The sequence below is a fragment of the Panthera onca genome, chromosome B4 (genome assembly GCF_046562875.1).
Source record: "Panthera onca isolate mPanOnc1 chromosome B4, mPanOnc1 haplotype 2, whole genome shotgun sequence".
Classification (NCBI taxonomy): domain Eukaryota; kingdom Metazoa; phylum Chordata; class Mammalia; order Carnivora; family Felidae; genus Panthera; species Panthera onca.
In genome coordinates this window covers 36,293,276-36,313,718 of record NC_138345.1, presented here as the reverse complement: position 1 = coordinate 36,313,718, position 20,443 = coordinate 36,293,276, and the positions used below count along the sequence as shown (strand labels likewise).

The window sequence follows — 20,443 nt, the reverse complement described above, 5'->3', positions numbered from 1 at the left end:
TTTAAACTGCTCCCTGTGAAACCACCAGGTGAAAAAGTACAAACAGCATACTCTTTCTGCACACATAACTTAGTATACTGTTTTGTGGTGTGATTAAACTGTAGCATTCACAGTGCTCATTACTGACAGAGGCTTGGGGTACTGAAAGTAAATGCATTCATTAGTATCTACAAAGCACTTTTCAGACAGAAAGAGGGAAACAAGATAGCAGGAAATAAAAAGCTATATTGTCTGTTTCATTGTTCTGTTCATGCTAGAATATTACTTTTCCTAGGTCATGGGGTCAGCATTCTCCTAGGTCTGACTTCCACCAAGAATGGTTGAATCTCTGGATGATTCTGTGAGGCCTGAGGCATATAAACAGAAAATATATGAAAGGGAGAAGAAAATTAAATAAAGTAGGAGTATTGGGGAAGAATAAAATTGAAAAGGGAGAAAAAAATAGAAGAGAGACATGAGGATATGTATATATCTCTTAGTACCAAAATTTTGCTCAAAAGTGTATAAAGTTGTATGTCCTGTTTTAGATGATAGACATTAAGATAATGCATAAAATAAATGGATGCTCTCCATAAAAATGCTTGTGCTTTCCTCTGTCATTATCAATAAGTCAAGGAGAAATCCAGAGTGAGCAACACAGAGCAGCTTTCTTTAAAGAATAAAAACAATTGACAGTATATTTATTCTGTCACAGATCCAAAAAGTCAAGTCAGTTTTTTAAGACAGGAATTTTTTTTGTTTCTCTGTTTCTCTAGCACATATTCAGATTTCTTGGCACACTTCAGTCATAGCACTGTGACATATCCTTGGTCTGCTTTTTTTTAGACTGTATAAATTGATTTTAAATATACCGACAGTCATGGATTCTTATCTTTATACAGTTTGGGAAACAGTCATCAACCGTTGTAGTAAAACAATTCCACAAATTATACTAAGAAATGTGAGAATGGGTTCTCTGTTTTTCTTTTCTCCTCTGTTTTGGTTCCATTCTTAAGCAGTGTCTTTTCTTACATTTGGGGGATTGTATACCTGTTCTGGCCAGCATAAAGCTTCCCTCTTTTCTTTCCTGTGACTTTAAGTATGTGGAGTTGATTGTTTTCTTTTGGAATTCTACACCTTGGCTTAGTATGCTGCAAAGTACAGTGCAGCTCTGATCACCACTTCTATACTCTACAGCCTCTGCACTGAGATACTGCATATTTCTTGGAAAAAAAAGTCACACAACTGTCCTGACAGGTCTCACTGCAGATTTATGGCCACATATTTCAAATGTGCTCCCAATTATACAGGCAGTTCTAATACAAATGCCTGTTAAATTTGATTTTACATTTTCAGAGATGATTATATCCTGCTCGCTCTTCTTTTGTCAAATCCACAAAATCCCCGCCTTCACCTCATAGCTGCTGATTTCACTTCATATTACATTGAGAAAATAGGAATCAGATGCTACCTACTGCATCTTCCCACCCTTAGATCTCCTGGCTTACATGCATCTGTACAGGTGTGTTTTGTGTGTTTTCTTTACAGTGGTTCACTGTTCTAAGTTCAACTCTGCCACTTTTTCTCATAATCTTATCCTTACCCAGTTCAAGGATGGTGCTTTCTCAATTATCCTTCTCTCTGCTTTATTTTTAAAACTTTACTTTTTCCTAGTTTATTATCATAAGCATGATTTAACATTTCCACCCTCCATCTTTGAAAGTCCTTTCCTTGACATGATAGTCCTTTCTAGCTGGCACACAATTTTTCTCTGTTCCTTCTTAACAAATCTTGTTTAAAAAATTGACTGTGTATAATTGCTGTCTGCATTTCTTCACCTTTCTTCAAGTTTACCAAGTCAGACTTCTCTTTTATCTATTTTTTAGTCTATTTTTATCACTTCCCTGAAACTGCTTTTGCCAGGGTTTACGGTGGTATATTTTCAGGTGCCAGGTCCAAAAGTTACTGTCACCATCTTGCCTTTCCTTTCAGCGTCATTATACACACTCCCTTCCTTGAAAGGTATTTTCTTTTGGCATTTCTGATAGCAGATTCTACTTATTTTCTCTGTCCTTCACTTGTCATGCCTACTCTGTTGTCATTTCTGGCTCTGCCGTATTCCCCTAAAGCTTGAAGGGCTCCATTCTCAGCCCTATTGTCGTTTTTACATATACTTTCTGAGAAGATGTCTTCAAGCCTTGTGGCTTTCATTATTACTTATGTATTTATAGCTCCCATCTATCGTGTATGTGGGACATGTCTATCATGTATATACGTATGTCTACACGTACACAAAGGAGCTCCAGAGTAATATACTAATTATTTCCATGATGTCTTTAATTAGATATCAAACTTAACTTTACCCAGAGCAGATCTCTTCATTTTTTCCATTCTTTTCAAAATTTCTTCCTCCAGTATTCCCCAGTTCAGTAAATGGTATCACCATTCACTCATTGCTCAGAAATAAATCAACTAATTCCTGATTTTTCTCTCCTGCCACTCCCTATATTAAATCTATCAGGAAGTCCTATCGTACATCACGAATATATCTGAAATTCAGCCATTTCTCTCCATGCCCTCCTATGAAGTATTATCTCTTACTCATACTATCAGAGTAGCTTTCTAACTGGTACCCTTGCTTCTACATTTTGCTCTACTAGTCTCTTCTCCATGGCAGCTAGACTGAACTCTTAAAGCATACAGTAAATGCTGTCACTCCTTAAGACCTTGCTCTGCCCTCTATATTCAGAATAAAACCCAAACTCCTTACCATGGTTTATAAGGCTCTGCATCATCTGACTTCTTGCTCCTTTTGTGACCTCACTACTTACTACTTACCCTTTGTAATATACCACCATATCGACTTTTAAAAGAAATCTGCCAAGCTTTTGCTGTCCTCACAGTATTTGTACTTATGTTCTTTCTCCCTCTTTCCCTAGGCCTTTACATGGCTTGCTTTTCACATCCTCCATCGCAGTTCCTCAGTGATGTCTACCCTGACCATTGTAGCTAAATAAACTATTATCATATTCAGCATCTCTATTATTTTGCTCCATTTGATTTTTCCCATAGGACATGCCACTGTGCTGTGTGATGCAGATTCTTTGTTAGTTGAAATTGTTTTGCCTCTTTCAACAATAAATTCCCTGAGGGCAGTGAGGTTGTATTCTGTTCCTTAAAAGAGAAGCAGCCCTTATTCGCAACAACGTGGATGGAGCTAGAGTGTATTATACTAAGCAAAATAAGTCTATCAGAGAAAGACAAATGCCATATGATTTCACTCGTGGTATTTAAGAAACAAAACAGATGAACACAGAGGAAGGGGAAAAAAGAAAGGGAAGAAAATCAAGAGAGACTTTTAACTACAGAGAACAAACAGGGTTGATGGAGGGGAGGTAGGTGGGGGATAGGCTAAATGGATGATGGGTATTAAGGAGGGCACTTGTGATAAGCACTGTGTTATATGTAAGTCATGAATCACTCAGTTCTATTCCTGAAACCAATATTACACTATATGTTAACTAATTGGAACTTAAATAAAAATTTGAAGGAAGAAAAAAAGCTATGTACGCCTTTTTGGTATTCAGTATATATATGCCAAATAGCTAAGTGGAGGCTAACGCTTTCTTAGAAAATTTCACGGTTGGGTTTAGAATGCATGCTAGTTTTAAATTATTGACAAGTATGTAGCTTTCTCATTTGATAGAAATTTGAATTTTTATTGGGTTATTTTTATTAGTACTTTATGATACCAAGGAATTGCTTCCTAAAGCAAAGGCATTTCAGTAACCTACAAAGCTCTGAAGCAAGGATTAGCAAACTACAGGCCTCCTGTACCCTTTATATAGCCTGCAAGCTAAGAATGGTTTCATGTATTTAAAATAGTTAAAAAAACAGAGAAGAGTGTGTGACTCAGATTGTATATGGATTACAAAGTATAAATACTTACTATCTGGACCTTTACCATAAAAAAGTTAGCTAAGTAATGAATCATCGAATTCTACTCCTGAAACCAATATTACACTCTGTTACTAAACAGAATTTAAGTAAAAAATTGAAAAGAAAAAAATGAATTATTCTTTTGTAGATCAAAAATTAAACACCAGTTTATGGATGTGGGGGAAGGTGGACAGTGAAAACCACATCCTGTGACTTTTTGTTCTGAAATAAATAGAAATGAAAAGATTAAAAAAATTTTTGCTTGCCTTTGCTGGAGGGTTTGGCCCTTCATTGCTTGTGTGACCTCATCTGCCAGTATGCTGTGTCTCTCCATCTACTTTGATCACACTGGCCAGGCACCTTCTTCTATCCGGATCTATGATTTGCTGTTTTCTCTGTGTGGAGCACTCTCTCTTCAATATGTGCATAGCTGTGCTTACTTCCTCATTTCCTTTACATCTTTACTTAAATATTACCTTAGCAGAGTGGCTTTTCCTGAGCACTTCATTTAAAATTGCAGTCTCACTGCTCATTCCCACGCTCCTCTTTTCCTCTTTTATTTTTTCCATTGGATTTATCACCATTTGACATACAGTGTATTTTACTTATATTCTCTATCTTCCCATTGACTGTAAACTCAGTGAGGGCTGAGATTTTTGTCATTTTTTTTCACTGCCATATTCCCAAGATAATACTTAGCACATAGAAGCTTTCATGAAATATTCATTGAGTTAATGGTAATAGATGAGAGTTATTATGAGAACCAACCTTAAAAAAAGAGTTTTCTGTCAAAACACTTGAATTCAGTTAACTTTGAGTAACTGCTATGAGATAGGCCTTGCCTCAGATCTGTGGAGATTTATAATACAAGGTCCTTGCCCACAAGGAGATCAGTGTGGTAGTGAGAACAAACATAGAAATAAATGAAATTAAATGTAAGATGGGACTAGATATGTTCTTCTCTTGAAGTGCTTGAAGAGCACTGTTGAATTGGTGCTCGCTTTGGCAGCACATAAACTAAACTTAGAACAATACAGAGAAGATTAGCATGGCCCCTGCACAAGGATGCCAGGCAAATTTGAGAAGTGTTCCAGATTTTAAAAAGACAAAAACAAAAACTGTTGAATTGATAACTAAAGCATTTTTTGGTAGAATTTAGGAGTGTTTATATAAAACTCCAAATTGTTAGTGATTTTATATTCTATAATGAAATATTTTCTTTTTTTTTGGTATGGCTTATCATTAGATTGCTAGGGATACAGTGCCATGAAAATAAAAATCCTTATTTAAAGCAGCTCTTAAATAACCCAAAACATTGTAATTAGACATAGAATATGTAAAAAATATTATTTTTAGTTTCTTATATACTTTTGGGGATGATATAATATGAAATTGCTATTTTTAAGCCAAGTGTAGGTATTCAGGTAGTGTTAAGAAATTTCACGTCTTAGTTTTTATGTTGTGTCAATGGAGGGTGTTCCTGGGAAGGTTGAAGGAGAGGGAGTGTCTGTGTGTGTATGCACATGCAATATCTGTATATTCTCTCTATATGTAAACATTTATGCATAATAAAGATGTTTAATATGTAATACCTGAACAATATTTTGCTTGAAATTAATGTATTTTTAAGCTTTTTTTTCTAGCTTAAACTGCTTTTCTCTAATGAAAGCACAAATAGCTGAGTCAGATTTGATTTTTAGTATTTCCTTAAACCTGACAATAGTAGCATTCTATTTTTTTCCTAAATGTGCTTGGGAGATTTTTATGGTAGGGTGACCTACTACACTAGCATTATGTATCTGTCATTTTGACAAAGCAAAAAGCCACTAGGAGTGTAGTTTCTGAAAAAAGTATGATGGTGTCTTAATAGAATTTAAGTTTTGAAGGAGAACAAGAACTAGTCCTTTCCTAATAAACTTTCTTAGGTACTTAAAGATAAGGAAGATGTTCATTTTTCAGTGCTTACATTGTTTTGTAATGTTAAACTGTATTTTCCCTCAGAGCCGTGTTTTGGGTAAATTTGTCAATAGAGGGGATGTAGTTTCCTTTTTATGCGTGTGTTTAACAAATATTTAATGAGTATCTACACACAAGGAGGAACTATGCTATGAGTTGTGAGTTATGAAAATATATCAGACATGGACCATGACCTCTAGGAAGGCATTTTCTCCCCTTCCTTCCTTCCATCCTTCCATCCTTCCATCCTTCCATCCTTCCATCCTTCCATCCTTCTTTAGGTGTTTTTATTTTTAAGTAATCTCTGTACCCAATGTGGGTCTCGAACTTACAGCCCCAAGATCAAGAGTCGTGTGCTCTACTGACTGAGCCAGCCAGGTGCCCCTAGGAAGGCATTTTCATAGGTATAATGAGATATACATGTGGATTACACTAATATGAGGAACAAACTAACATGTCCTAAGATGTATTTAGTTAAAATGAGTATGGGAGCTGAGGAGAGCCAATAGTAGTTATGACCTAAGAGGTTTACCTAAGTTTGAGTTTGGATTTTAAGAGACAGAGGCTCAGGGAATAGTAACAAAGTAAATAGGGGCAGATTTAGTAGATCTAGTGTGAGCCTGAGAATTCTGTATTTTTAACAAGCTCCCAAGTGATGCTGATGATGTATGTTCATGGATCATACTTTGAATAGCAAGGTGGTAGATCACATCTTATAAAACTTCTTGTGATAGAGATCAGTAGAGATAAATCTGTCTTCTTTTCCATTTTTGCATTTCTCTCTTCTTACACATTAATTTATTCATATCTGTGTGAGAATGGAGAGAGTTAAATTCATTCATTATTCATTCATTCATTCATTCATTCATTATTTCATTATTTATTATAATAGTTGGGAACTCCTCAATTGAGAATCACATTTTAAAGGATTAATTCATTTCTGAATCTCCTTTCTCCTTTTCTTGCTTGAAGGATATTAAAGGATATAACTTCACTTTGAATTTAACCCCAGTTAATTAATTCAGGCTTAATAGCAGTCTAAGAGAGTTAAAAAAAAAAAATCTATACTAAGCCATTTAAATCCTTTTCTTTCTGTTTAAGGTATGGGTTTACTAACATATTTGGGTTTTCTTGTATACCCAGATTTAAATCGAATTACATATTGATCTATTTATAAGAGAAAGTAATTTCATGTTTCACAGATTCTATTACATCTCAGAATATTTATTCCCAAACAATTCCTCAAGTTACATCTTTCCTTTTACTTATCACGTATGTTGTGATAATACTGCTGTTTGTGTTCTTTGCCCAAGAAACAGTGTTGAAAAGGATATTAGACAAGAAAGTTGGGTGTATTCATCCACTCTAGTTAATTTGTGAATTCAGAACTTTCCATATATTTGTGTTGCATGTGCACGTAAACATTATACAAGAAGGTGGGGTAAGAGAGACAATGGGAGAGATATTGATTTAATACTCTTAAAATTTTCTATACTTTTCTTGGTTGCCTGACTTATTAGATAAAATCATTTTATTTTCCTATTTAATTATCCTTTAGTCTATAGAGTGAAAATGTAGAGCTAAAGCCAGAAAACTAAGTTAAAGAAAAGAAATTGAAAACATGAAAAGAAAATGGAGTTGGAAGTGGAAAATTAAAGACCAAAAAAAATAAGGGAAACTTAAATGTGCCATACTGGACTACTTTCTGTTAGTCTGATATAGATGAAGATCCTATTTTGAGGTAAAACCACATCTCATTTTTAAAAACATAATTTTAAAATGTTTTTTAAAAGTATTTTGTCTATTTTAGAAAATTTAGAAACTACAGAATACCATTAAAAGAAACATTAAAAACATCCTAAGTTTTTTCTTTTTAATTTTTTCAGTTATGTATGTGTGTATGCACACATATGTTTAGGATCATGCTTTGTATTCATCTTGGTATTCTATATTTATTACTTAGTATTTTGTCGTGTCTTTTTGGAGTTGATGGAGATAATCATTAAAAAAATCCTATGACCAATATTTTGAAGATTAAAATTATCTTTTTGTTTTTTTTTAAGTTTATTTATTTTTGAAAGAGAGAGAGAGAGAGAGAGAGAGCATGAGCTGGGGAGGGGCAGAGAGAGAGAGGGAGACAGAATTCGAAGCAGGCTCCAGGCTCTGAGCTGTCAGCACAGAGCCTGATGTGGGGCTTGAACCCATGAACAGTGAGATCATGAACTGAACTGAAGAACTGAAGTTGGAACTTAACCTGCTGAGCCACCCAGGTGCCACAAACATTAAAAAAAAATTGTTTTTATTATTTTTGAGAGAGACAGAGTGAGGGTGGGGGAGGGGCAGAGTTAGAGGGAGACACAGAATCCAAAGCAGTCTCCAGGCTCTGAGCTGTCAGCACAGAGCCTGCCAGCGGAGGGGGGGGTTTGGTTCAAACTCATGAACTGAGAGATCATGATCTGAGCCAAAGTCAGTCGCTTAACTGACTGAGCCACCCAGGCACCCCCAAACAGTTTTGGTTTTTAAATGCATACTACAAGTTGGATTGGAATGATTATTGGGATAGGATAGGGGCAGTGGGATTTTTTATTCTCTTTTCTGAAACACCACTAAAAACACCCTGACCTAGTTCTATGGCTTGTGGGTAAAGTCAGGATAAAAATAAACCACTCATTCTCAGATAATAATAACGATAAAAAGTACTGAAGAATGAAAAGGGTTTTGATTGGATCAACAGTTGAGTCTTTAAGGTTGGCCCGCTAACCAAAAAATACACAGGTGATTTTAATTAGGTTTCTTCCTCCATGTGTCATAATGCTCCAAATAACCAGGTTACTGCTATGGCTTTAGTGGTTGCTAGCACCATCTGGAATAATCCACAGATGCAGGGTGAAAAGAATTTATATACCATCTAAAATTTTTTTCACTCTAAAAACAGCAAATATTTGTATCAGTAAACTAATGTTATGAGAAGTTTAATTTTGAGAAAGAGCAATTTGATTCATGAAAAGAAAATCTTGCTTCATTTTTTGGTCTTTTCTAATGCAAAGGTCCCAATCTGTTTTTTTCCATTAGGATATAATTGATATCAGATTAATAAAAATCAAAACATTAGCATAGAAAATTATGTAGTGAGGAGAATCAAATATAAACATGATTTGCATTTTTGTTTCTTTTACTGGTATCTGTTTTTATTCTCTGTGGCTAAATATTTCTGTGGATATTCAAGATTGCAGAAAGTACAGATCTGAAATGTGACCTTAGGATAGCCTATTAGTGTGCACTTCCATCAGACCTTTTATTTTACCATCTATGTCACTAATTTACTGTTTGATTTTGAATAAATTTTCTATTTTTACTATCTTTTAAGTGTTTTTATTTATTTTGAGGGAGAGAGTGTGTGCACCCATATGAGTGGGGAAGGGGCAGAGAGACAGAGGGAGAGTGCGAATCTCAAGCAGGCTCTGCGTTGTTAGTGCAGAGCCCGATGTGGGGCTTGATTTCACGAACTGTGAAATCATCTCCTGAGCTGAGGTCAAGAGTTGGACGCCTGACTGAGCCACCCAGGCGCCCCTCATTTCTAAAATAGAAATAACATAGTGCCCACTTCACAGGTGTATGGTGAAGTGAGGTGAGATAGCACACAGGAAAACGCACAAGGGGCACCCAGCAGCTGTTTGTTGTATTAATCAGCTCTGGGGAGCCATCCTTTCTGGATAGAGTATTCTTGGCTGCAGGCTTTTTTCCTTTAGCACTTTGAATATATCATGCCACTCCCTTCTAGCCTGCAAAGTTTCTGCTGAAAAATCAGCTGATAGCCTAATGGGTCCCCTTGTATATGACTGTTTTCTTCTCTCTGGCTGCTTTTAAAATTCTCTGTCACTCCTCACCATTTTAATTACTGTATATCTTTGTGTGGACCTCCTTGGGTTGATTTTGTTGTGGACTTCTGTGGGCTTCCTAGATCTGGATTTCCATTTCCTTCCTCATATAGGGAAGCTTTCAGCTATTATTTCTCCAAATAAATTTTCTACCCTCTTTTCTCTCTCACTTCTTTCTGAGATTCCTATATTTCCAATGTTATTACACTTGATGGTGTCAATGAATTCCCTAAGTCTCTTTGCATTTGTTATTATTATTTTTTTCCTCTCTCCTGTTCAGCTTGATTGTTTTCCATTACTCTGTCCTCCAGGTCACTGATCCGGTGTTCTGCTTCCTCCAGTCTATTTATTTCATATAGTGTATTTTTAATTTCATTTACAGAGTTCATCTCTGATTGGTTTTTTATGTTTTCTATCTCTCTGTTAAGGGTCTCACTGAGGTCTTACTCTTTTTTCTCAAGTCCAGTGCGTATCTTTTTGACCATTATTTTAAATTCTCTATCAGTAAAGAACGGGTTCAAGCTTAAATGACCATCAACTTAATATAGGCTGATATATGCATAAGATGTTATGTAGAAACCTAATGTTAATCGCAAGTCAAAAACCAGTAATAGATATGCAAATAAAAAAGAGAAAATATTTCGTAACATTGATGTCAGTAGCCTTTCCCTATTTCCAACATAAATCTCTGAATTGGTTTCTTTTCTTCTGCTATTTCAGACTATCCTATGTCTTTCTTTTGTTTTATAATTTTGTGGTTCATAAAGTACTTGCTTGAACACATGTTTCTGAAACACCATTGTTACCAATTTGTTTCCATTGGTAGGAAAGAATTTTGAATTGTTAGAAAAATTTTGCAGCAGAAATTCTTTGTTGGTTTTCAGCCAGTTTTTGGCATCAGTGCTATCTATTTCTAAATAAAAATATTCTTTTTTATGCAGATATATGAAAAGCTTGATTTTTCTCCTCCCTTATCAATAGGCAAGTGAAAGACCAGAATAAGAAGGTAGCAAATCTGAAGCACAAGGAACAGGTGGAAAAGAAGAAGAGTGCGCAGATGCTTGAGGAGGCTCGACGGAGGGAGGATAACCTCAATGATAGCTCCCAACAACTACAGGTTAGAACCCGAGGAGAATCTGAAAGGATCGGGTGAAGAGATTGATCCATGATTGCATGTTGTTTTTCTCTTCATCTTTATCCTCCTCTTTTTTCTCTTTCTAACCCTGCTTGCTGCCTTCCTCTGAGACCAACTGTTTAGCAATAAAGGAATGGCTTTAAATAGAAAAGGCAAGTTTTATTCCACAGCTTTGTGAGGACACCTCAGCATAGGAGAAAGTTCATCTTCAAGTTGATCGCATTTAATTGGTAAGTTCAATGTCAGTTCAATGAGTGGGTTCTCTTAAGCTTCAGGGTGGTCAGTATTACTATTTGCCATTTTCCTTCATTACAGTACATTGCTAATCTTGGCTAACGTCTGTTTAACTTCATTCTGTTTTTTTATTCTTCTTTTACCTATATTCTCTCTGCTTTTTCCTTTCTCTCTTTCTTTCCCTCCTTTTTAAATATTCACTTTAGAGAGCATATTTCACAGTCATACAGGATGTATAAACTATACTTTTTCACTTCATTGGAGTGATAATTTTTCAAAAATTAGGTGTAACTAAACTCCATAACAGTACTAGTGACGATATGGTAAGTTCCTGTTATGTGCCCATTACTTGAACTCAGGCCTTTGGTCATTCATTATTTCTAACCTTGACATTGATCTTGTGGGGCAGGTGGTTTTGTGCACGTTTTACAGGTAAGAAAGTGACTCCAAGAAATTGAATTATTTACTTGAATACACACAGCTCTGTAAGTGGCTCAGCCATGATTTTACGTGAGACTTTCTGGATCTGTAACCTGTCAGAATGAAGTTTAAATTTTAGAGAAGCATATCTGCTAATTCTGCTAAGCTACCGCCACTTTGTTTTTCTCTCATTGAAACTTTTAATTTGGTTTGAGAGAGAACTTATGCCACAATTGCATTATCATGCAATCTTTACTGAAGAGATTTGTGGGACATTTTTAGACTTCACAACAGATCCACTTCAGACACAAAAATCTGACTTTTTAATTTCTTTTTTCATTCCTGTTTTATATTCATTTTATTATACAGTGCATGGTCCTTATAGAAACAATACACATCTTTTCAAATGCAGCACCTTTTGATAGAAGCAGCGTACCGGTTTTCCCTCACTGTTGCCAACAGTAGTTGATATTATCAATTTTCTTCCTCCTTTTTAAAAAGTTTTTTTTTTGTTTAATGTTTATTTATTTTTAAGAGAGAGAGAGAGAGACAGAGTGCGAGCAGGGGAGGGGCAGAGAGAGAGGGAGACACAGCATCTGAAACAGGCTCCAGGCTCTGAGCTGTCAGCACAGAGTCTGACACGAGGCTCGAACTCAGGAATGGCAAGATCATGACCTGAGCCAAAGTTGGACGCTTAACTGACTGAGCCATGTAGGTGCCCCCCCCCTTTTTTTAAAGTGCCAGTCTGATGGATGGAGAATATTTAATTTAAAAACAATTTTTTTTGAATGTTTATTTATTTTTGAGACAGAGGGAAACAGCACACGAGTCGGGGAGGGGCAGAGAGAGAGGGAAACACAGAATCCGAAGCAGGCTTCAGGCTCCCAGCTGTCAGCACAGAGCCTGATGTGGGGCTCGAACCCATGAATCGTGAGATCATGACCTGAGCCGAAGTCAGACGCTTAACCGACTGAGCCACCCAGGCGCCCCGGAAAATATTTAATTTTTGTTTTAATTTACATTTATTTGATTACCAGTGAGGCTAAGTATTTATTCATGTCTTAAATTTTCATTTGTTAATATAAATCAAATGCTGTCTCTCTTCCGTGTTGGCCTTTTCCCCAAGGATTTTTTTGGTTTGTTTATCCCTGTTTTGAGAACATATAAATATTTGCCTATAAATATTTTTAAGTTGCTCTGGACTTCCATTTTTTACCTTTACTTCTTAATTTAAATTATTTTAGGATATTTTGTGTGGTGAGGGTCTTATTTTTCTTCATGGCTAACAATTTAACTAGATCATTGATAGGAAATTATTTCATTGCTCATTTCATTGAACAATTAGGCTATTTCTAGGATTTCATTCAGCCTCCTTTGTTGAACTAGTATCACAATGTTTTTAATTACTGAAAATATTTAATTTATAAGACAGGCCCTTATTTATGTTACCTCCTTAATTTTTTCATTTGTCTTCTGTCCTCCACCCCTTTAATGTTTTCTGTTACCAGTCTGCGTAAACCGAAAGATGCCCTTTTAATCTTTTGTCAATTTTTATGTTATTATCAAAAGAGCCTTCACATGTAATCTCCTATTTACTCTTTGTATGATTTGAGAAATAAGGACATCAGATTATTTATTTTATATATTACATAGAAAACTAGTTTAGAGTGGATGAATGACTTTTCCAAGGTGTCTCAGTAAGTGATGGATATAAAAATAATGACAAATGATAGCTCATGGCCATATGCAAGATACACATGGATGTAGTTCATTTAAATATAGTGAAAAGAGTATAGGGTTACAACTAGGATATTTTCCATGTGATCTCAGCTCTTGTACTAACTAGCTCTGCCACTCACTTCTTAACCATGTTGTTGCAAGTGACAACCAGTGGTAGTCAACATCCCTAGCACCCAGATTGTGATCTCTAAATATGAATCTCCACTAAAAAAAGCTAGTGATCTTGGAGAAATGGCTAATCAGAATTCATGAAAGTATAATAGTAGAAAAGCAATTGATTTTGGACTTGTATTAAAAATAGTTCTAATACCTGAATTTTTTTGTGTGTTTTAAATTTCTGCATATATATTTGGGTTCATCTGTTGATGTTTTTGTGAAATAGGAAATGTAAAGGGAAGGAATTATTTTAGTATTTCCACTATAGGCATAATAATTCTAGGATTAAAGTATATTCTTTATCATGTTAAAATATGGTATATTTAATTTTTTCAGATTTGATGAATAATGAATAATCTTTATCAGGTGCCACCTTGCCTTCCAAAGTTTAATTCTGATGATGTTAGTAAATACATAGTATGTTTTCTTTTGTTTGTGAAGATTAAAACCTGGTTTAAAACAAGGTTAATTTTCACTTTTTGTTATTCAGTGACTGCCAGGTATGGTAGTTCATTGGTGTCTTCACTCTTCCTAGTAGAAGTTACAGTTTGCCACAAAGCAGTGGTGGCTGCTTTTTAAGTTTTTTTTTTTTTTTTTTAAATTTGTCTTTCATTATTCTGCAAGATTAAATACGTTAGAAGAAGTACATAAAATACACATATACACACAATGTAAATAATACATGTAAAGTGATCATCTCAAGAAATTAGAAGATTACTGGCATCCCAGAAATCATATGTATATTCCTTCCTGATCATTTTTTCCTCCCTTCCTCTAGAGGAAATTATTATTTTGGCTTTTATTGTTCTTTGCTTTTCTTTGCAACCTGTGTATATATTAAATAAGTATAGGTTAGTTGTGCATATTTTTATTTTATGTAAATGAGTCATCATATTCATTCTTCTGTGACTTTTGTTCAGCATCACATGTGAGGTTTATTCATGATAGTTGAGTGTAGCATTTGCACATTTGATGTCCTTGCTGTACTGTTTTTTTTTTTAATTCAAAATCCTATGTTTTATCTTGAAAGTGTTTTGAAAAGATAACTTCATTTCTTTCAATTTTCCATTTTTTTAATATTCAGATGGAACTAAAAGTATTCCTTTTTGGCAGAACGTGAGTTTGGAAATAAGTTGTTACTTTACTCATTGTTTTTGGTTCAACACATTAAAAATGTTCTAAAAAGATTAAACAAATTCCTTACATATGAAATGAAAATGATACCTGAAAGTGGAGAGAACCTAGGAATCCTGCAGACTGTAAACCTTGGCATTGTTTATCATGGCCTTAGATACGAGTGCCCTTTCTTAATGTAGGACATTGACATTCCATTGTATTCTGTTTGTACTTTTGTGTTATGTATATTAACTTGTCTGAGATTTTTTGGTTGTAGAAGCCCCCTTTTACTCTTAAAAATTATTAAAGTTCAAAACATGATTTTTTAATATAGGTTATAATTACCATATATACATATGCAGTTAACTTACTGACTCAGCTATCCATCATCTTGTTGTATCTGAAGATATAGCTCAGGCAATATAAAAATACTTATATAAATGGTTCTTTACAGTATTGTGGGTAATTGTGAAATATTAGAAACAACCTAATTGCCTGTAGGTAGGAGAGGACTTGAGTCTTCTATGGTACATCCACAAACTGGAGACTTGGCAGCTTTAAGAAAAAGTGAGGAAGATCTCTAATGACCTGATATGGACATCCTGTTAAGTTGGGGGGAGGGGGGAAGCACAAAGACTATCTATAGTATGCTACTCTTGGTATAAGAAAATACACTTACATCTCATCTTTTTTTTCCTTTTTCAAAAGAAAACAGGAAGGATAAACTAGAAACTAAAGAGACCAGTTATCTATGGGAGTGATGAGAAGAGTGGAAAGAAAGGGGAAATGGGATTGGGGTGGTAGGTTTGAGGAGAACCTTCTGTTATGTAATAAAGACTTTGACTCTCTGAACCATAGTACTATTTCACATATGCTAAAAACTAGGTAAACAAAACCAATCAAGATGTGGGGTGGGGTGGGGTGGGGGGAAAAGCCAAAGAGAATACAAACACTAACAGATAAACCTGTTTTATAAATGTATAATACAAACACCCTCAAAGGGCTGGGGAAGAAAGGAACTAACCTAAATAGTTTTGGAAGACATTGTCTTGACTGAATGCTAGAAAGCTAAAGACAAAGAACTATACATAAATGTTGTAATCTGGTAATAAATGTGTTTCTCACAAAGGATAGGCTAGCCATTCTGAGAGCACTTGATATGTGTACTAGAATTCAAGTAAATATAGATAATGAGGGCGAGCTTTTCATTGTTCAAGCAAGAAGTTATAAATAAGTGAAGTGGGAAGGCTTAAGTAAACCCTGTAGCGTTGTACTGGCATCAGAGATATTAGTATGAATTCATGGTATTTAATTTATATGCAAATAAATATAGAAATACTGATATGTATGTATGTATGGGGTTGTTATATATGCTTATATTTCCTCACTTTGTCCACCAAGAGGGCTTAGAAGTAGTAAGCACACCTAACACCCAGATTCTGGTTTCTATACACCTTTCTTCAGTAAGATGAACCAAGGCATCTTGAAGAAATGGTTGATTTCAGGGTTGGGGCAGGGAAAATATGCAGTGAGCCTGGATAACTTTGTGGTTCCAGAAAATAGGAAAATGCTCAACAAAAGAATGCAGGCTTGTGAAAGAACATAGGAGCCAACCTGAAGGAGCACCTAATGTCTCATGTTAAAACAATTTGAGTAAAAAGATAAATAATGGTAATATTTGAATTTAATCCATAGAATGAAATAAATATGAGCTCATACTGATATAAATAATCAAATGCATAAGTAAGTAGGGGGGTGAAGGCAGTTCTTTCCCGAAGAAGATTTCTAATTAGTAAGTGTAGAAGGATGCAGATTTTTAAAAATCACCACGAAACAAACACCTCAGTAATAAGTGTTGCAGACCAGATCCAGTGATGGTTGTGAAAATTAGTGGGTGAACATTTGAGGAATAATAGTCTCAAAATATATTCCCTGAGATGTTTATTAGGTATAAAGGGAAGACTAACATTTCTGTGAACAGACCTAATAGACACCACTTTAACAGAATGATTCAGGTTAGCATTAGCAGTAGTGAGATATTGACATCATGGTCCCCTTGATATGATATACTGAGAAAGTAGATAATCTCATATCTGTGCTCTTTCTCCAAAATGTATAATCTTATTCCAGTTATGAGAAAATACCAGACAAATCCAAATTCTGGAACATTTTTATAAAATAACTATGCAGTACACTTTAAAAGTGTCAAGATTGTGAAAGACAAAGACTGAAAACTATTGTAGATGGAGTGGCACTTAGAAGAAATGTTAACTAAATGAACTGTGGGATCCCAGACTGGATCCTAAAACAGATACAGGACATTAGGGGAAAACTGTTGAGATTAGAAGAAGGTCTTTAGTTTTGTGAAGAGTATTGCACCAATGTAAATTTCCTAATTTTGATCACTGTACTATGGTTATGTAAGCTCTTAACATTAGAGGAGGCTGGGTGGAGGGGTATATGGGAACTGTGTACTAATTTTGCAGCCTCTCTGTATTTTTATAATTAGTTCAGAATTAAAAATCTATTTCAAATTGTCATTGACTCTTTTCTCAGCACTTTTTTTTTAATGTTTATATATTTTTGAGAGACAGAGAGATAGAGGATTGAGCATGGGAGGGGCAGAGAGAGAGGAAGATACAGAATCTGAAGCAGGTTCCAGGCTCTGAGCTGTCAGCACAGAGCCTGATGTGGGGCTCAAACCCACGAATTGTGAGATCATGTGAGATCATGACCTGATCTGAAGTCAGAGGCTTAACCGAGTGAGCCACCCAGGCACCCATCTCAGCACTTTTAATTATCCACTTCATGTTCTCATTCCCTTGAAATAAATGAGCTGTGAATTTCAAAAACATCTTACCTCCAAGCTTAATGATACAGGATAGATACCTTGGGCTTTTTTCAAATACCATTTCTAAATTCGCAAAGCAGATATTACTGTGTTCTCCATATTGTTTGATATCCTAAAGCCTTAGTTTAATTTAGAACTTAATTGAACAAGTTGATTGTTCTGAAAATCTGACCTAAATCATAAAGCTATGATATGAAAATATGGCTATTTTATTAGAGTTGATGTACCTTGATTAGTCTATATCCCTCCAAGATATCAGGCTTAATTTTTACTCATTTTCCTTAGACATACTTGATGTCTTTTATTTATTCAGTATAAAATTATCAAATGCTTTCCATGTGTAAAAGTCTGTTGCTAGACTTGATTAGATAGTAGTGAAAAGACATGCTCCCTACAGCCTCTGGAGCATATTGCCTTATGGGGAAGACAATGTAACATAATGATAAAAAGTCCATAGAAATTAATTTTGGGGACTTGAGTTTAAAAATCATATTGAAGTCTGTAGGAATCAGTCATATCGTCTAGAGGTAAAATATTAACAGAAGAACCTGGACTTAGAGCTGAGCTGTTGGAATCCTCAGTAGGTAGAGATGGGTTTGGGTAGGAGAGGGTGGTGTTTGAAAAGAAACTAAAATGAAAAGGCCAGTTGAGATGGGAGAGAAAAAGGAGAATATGGCATTATAGAAGGCAAGAGAGAAGATGGTCTCCAGAGTGGGGAGTAAGTGCATCATGGTAATGGTGCTGAGAGTCTGAGAAAGAGGACAGCATCATTGAGTGGTCTGATCCAGTGTATTCAAAATGGTCAAGAAAGAGCAGTGATCTCCCTGGGCTAAGGTAGATAGATGTCTTCCATTCTATCTTATTGACCTTGGAGATAGTAGATGGTCCTATACTGATCTATACACTTGCCTTGGCCAGTTTTTCTGTCACACACTCACCAAAATTCACTGCCCTTCACAAAGTCTTTGTAATGTCTATCTTTAGGTATATATGTGACTGATATTAAGACTTGATTATACAATGGTTACTTAAAGTGTTTCTAGTATGATCCATATATACATCTAAACTATTTTACAATTCCATTCAATATTCATGAATAAAGTACATGAATGATAAAAACAATGCTGCACATATTGGTGATGACACATATTGGTGATGAGCCTTTTCTGCTATTGTGTTTTTTAATTATAATGCCTCTTCTCTTGATAGACTGCATTTAATTTTGCTGAACTTTCTGTTTCCCTTACTCAAGAATTTAGCTCTGTATTAAATTTAGTTCTGAGTTGTTTCATTAATATTTTTTTGTAAGCTGTATTTCACCTTGATTGGCTAAATAAGATTTCAGAATAATCTGTAGTTGTCCTCAGTAAACATTTATTGTGTGCCCGTTATGGAACTGTCACTGTGCTGAGTGCTGTGATATGCTCTTTCTGTCAAAAGGTGTGTTATAGTGCAATTTGTAAGTAATTGCTGTATAAAAAAACGAAATTAGGCAAATCCCAGCAATAAGGACCTCCTAAATAAACATTATATGAAAGCATAATCTTAGCTGATTTGACTGATGGTGATGTTGCGATTAGGAAATCTCTGTTGAAAGGCTGCCTATCTTTATAAGGTTCAGATCAGATGCTTCCTCCCTTGTGAAGCCTGCCTAAATCCTCACAGTTGGTATTAATCAGGCCTCTGTTGTAATTCCATTAGACTTTGTTTCTGCTTTGATATCTGTTTTATCCTACTTATATTACATACTAATAATTTGTGTGTTGTTCCCCCCATATATTTGAGTTTGGGAATTAGGTCTTGGTACGTTGTACATAGTTGGTTCTCTCTAAAAGTGTTTATTGATTTCAGTTGAATTGATAGATGTCCAGAACACTCATTCACAAGCATCTTAGCCTGGCCTTTGGAGTCTCCCATCAACCAAACCTTTAAGTATTTCTAACCTCATTTTTAGGTGAGATACTTCCTAGCATAGCTACTATATTCTAGAGAAGCTATAGTGTTGATGTTTCGTAAATACAGTTTGTTGATTTTCTAATCTATGCTCTTTTTCTTATACAGAATCTTTTCCTGGTGGATTTCCAGTTTTACCACCTAAACATTCTGGCTTAAAATTAATCTTTGTTTATGATCTGTACCCTGTTTTGTTATTGTCTTATCTATTGTTCCTCAGCCTATATGTTTAATTATACTTTGTCATTTTATACTTTTTAATATATTATAATTGCTTTTGTATGATTTAATCACTTTCTCTTCTGTGCTAGTTTATGTCTACCTTAGGTTAAGGGCTGTTTTACACATATCTTTTCAGCTTTTCTTAAATATTGTCTTACATAGGCAGCCATTCACTAACTGCAGCTATAATTGTTACAATAAAATTTAAGTTACAAATTAAAAAAAATTGTATGATGCTACAATATTTAGCATTCTAGTAGTCTTTAAAATTTCATAGATTACTCTTTAAGGACTTTATATATATATATATATATATATATATATATATATATATATACACACACACACACACACACACACACACACATGTTTTAAATGTTTATTTTTGAGAGAGAGAGAATGAGAATGAGCAAAGGAGGGGCAGAGAGAGAGGGAGACACAGAATCCGAAACAGGCTCCAGGCTCTAGGCTCTAAGCTGTCAGCAAAGAGCCTGACATGGGGCTCAAACCCACGAACCATAGGATCGTGACCTGAGCTGAAGTCAGATGCCCAACCAGCTGAGCCACCCAGGCACCCAGGACTTCAAATATTTTAACAAAGAAATGTTATCTGCAGTTAGTTGAGAATATTTACCTTATATGTTTTTATTTTTTAAGTAGTAGCATTCACTTTGTCTTTTGACAAAACTACAAGTTTTAGTCATATTCTAATAAGACAAACTAGACTGAAGGTGGGTAGGGATGAAGCTCGGTTTGATAGTGGTTTGGTGCTTTGTTTTTATTTATAACAAAGATAAGTATTTGAATTTAACCTTGAGAGAGGGTACTGTCACAGAGATTAATGGGACTGCTGAAAGAACACTG

At 35.1% G+C, this 20,443-nt stretch overlaps 1 protein-coding gene and 1 non-coding gene across 14 annotated transcripts in view; both read left to right on the top strand.

The window, feature by feature from the left end:
- Window positions 1-20,443, top strand: part of ERC1 (ELKS/RAB6-interacting/CAST family member 1) — a 523,992-nt gene that overhangs the window by 215,071 nt on the left and 288,478 nt on the right. For all 13 annotated transcript variants that reach the window (XM_078450206.2, XM_078450210.2, XM_078450204.2 and 10 more), the window contains one exon: window positions 10,734-10,869. In XM_078450206.2, the coding sequence (XP_078306332.1) occupies window positions 10,734-10,869 (136 nt within the window). The remainder of the gene's footprint in view (window positions 1-10,733; window positions 10,870-20,443) is intronic.
- On the top strand, window positions 4,912-5,018 carry LOC132660419 (U6 spliceosomal RNA). Its single transcript, XR_009601770.1, has one exon. It is a non-coding gene; the product is annotated as a U6 spliceosomal RNA (small nuclear RNA).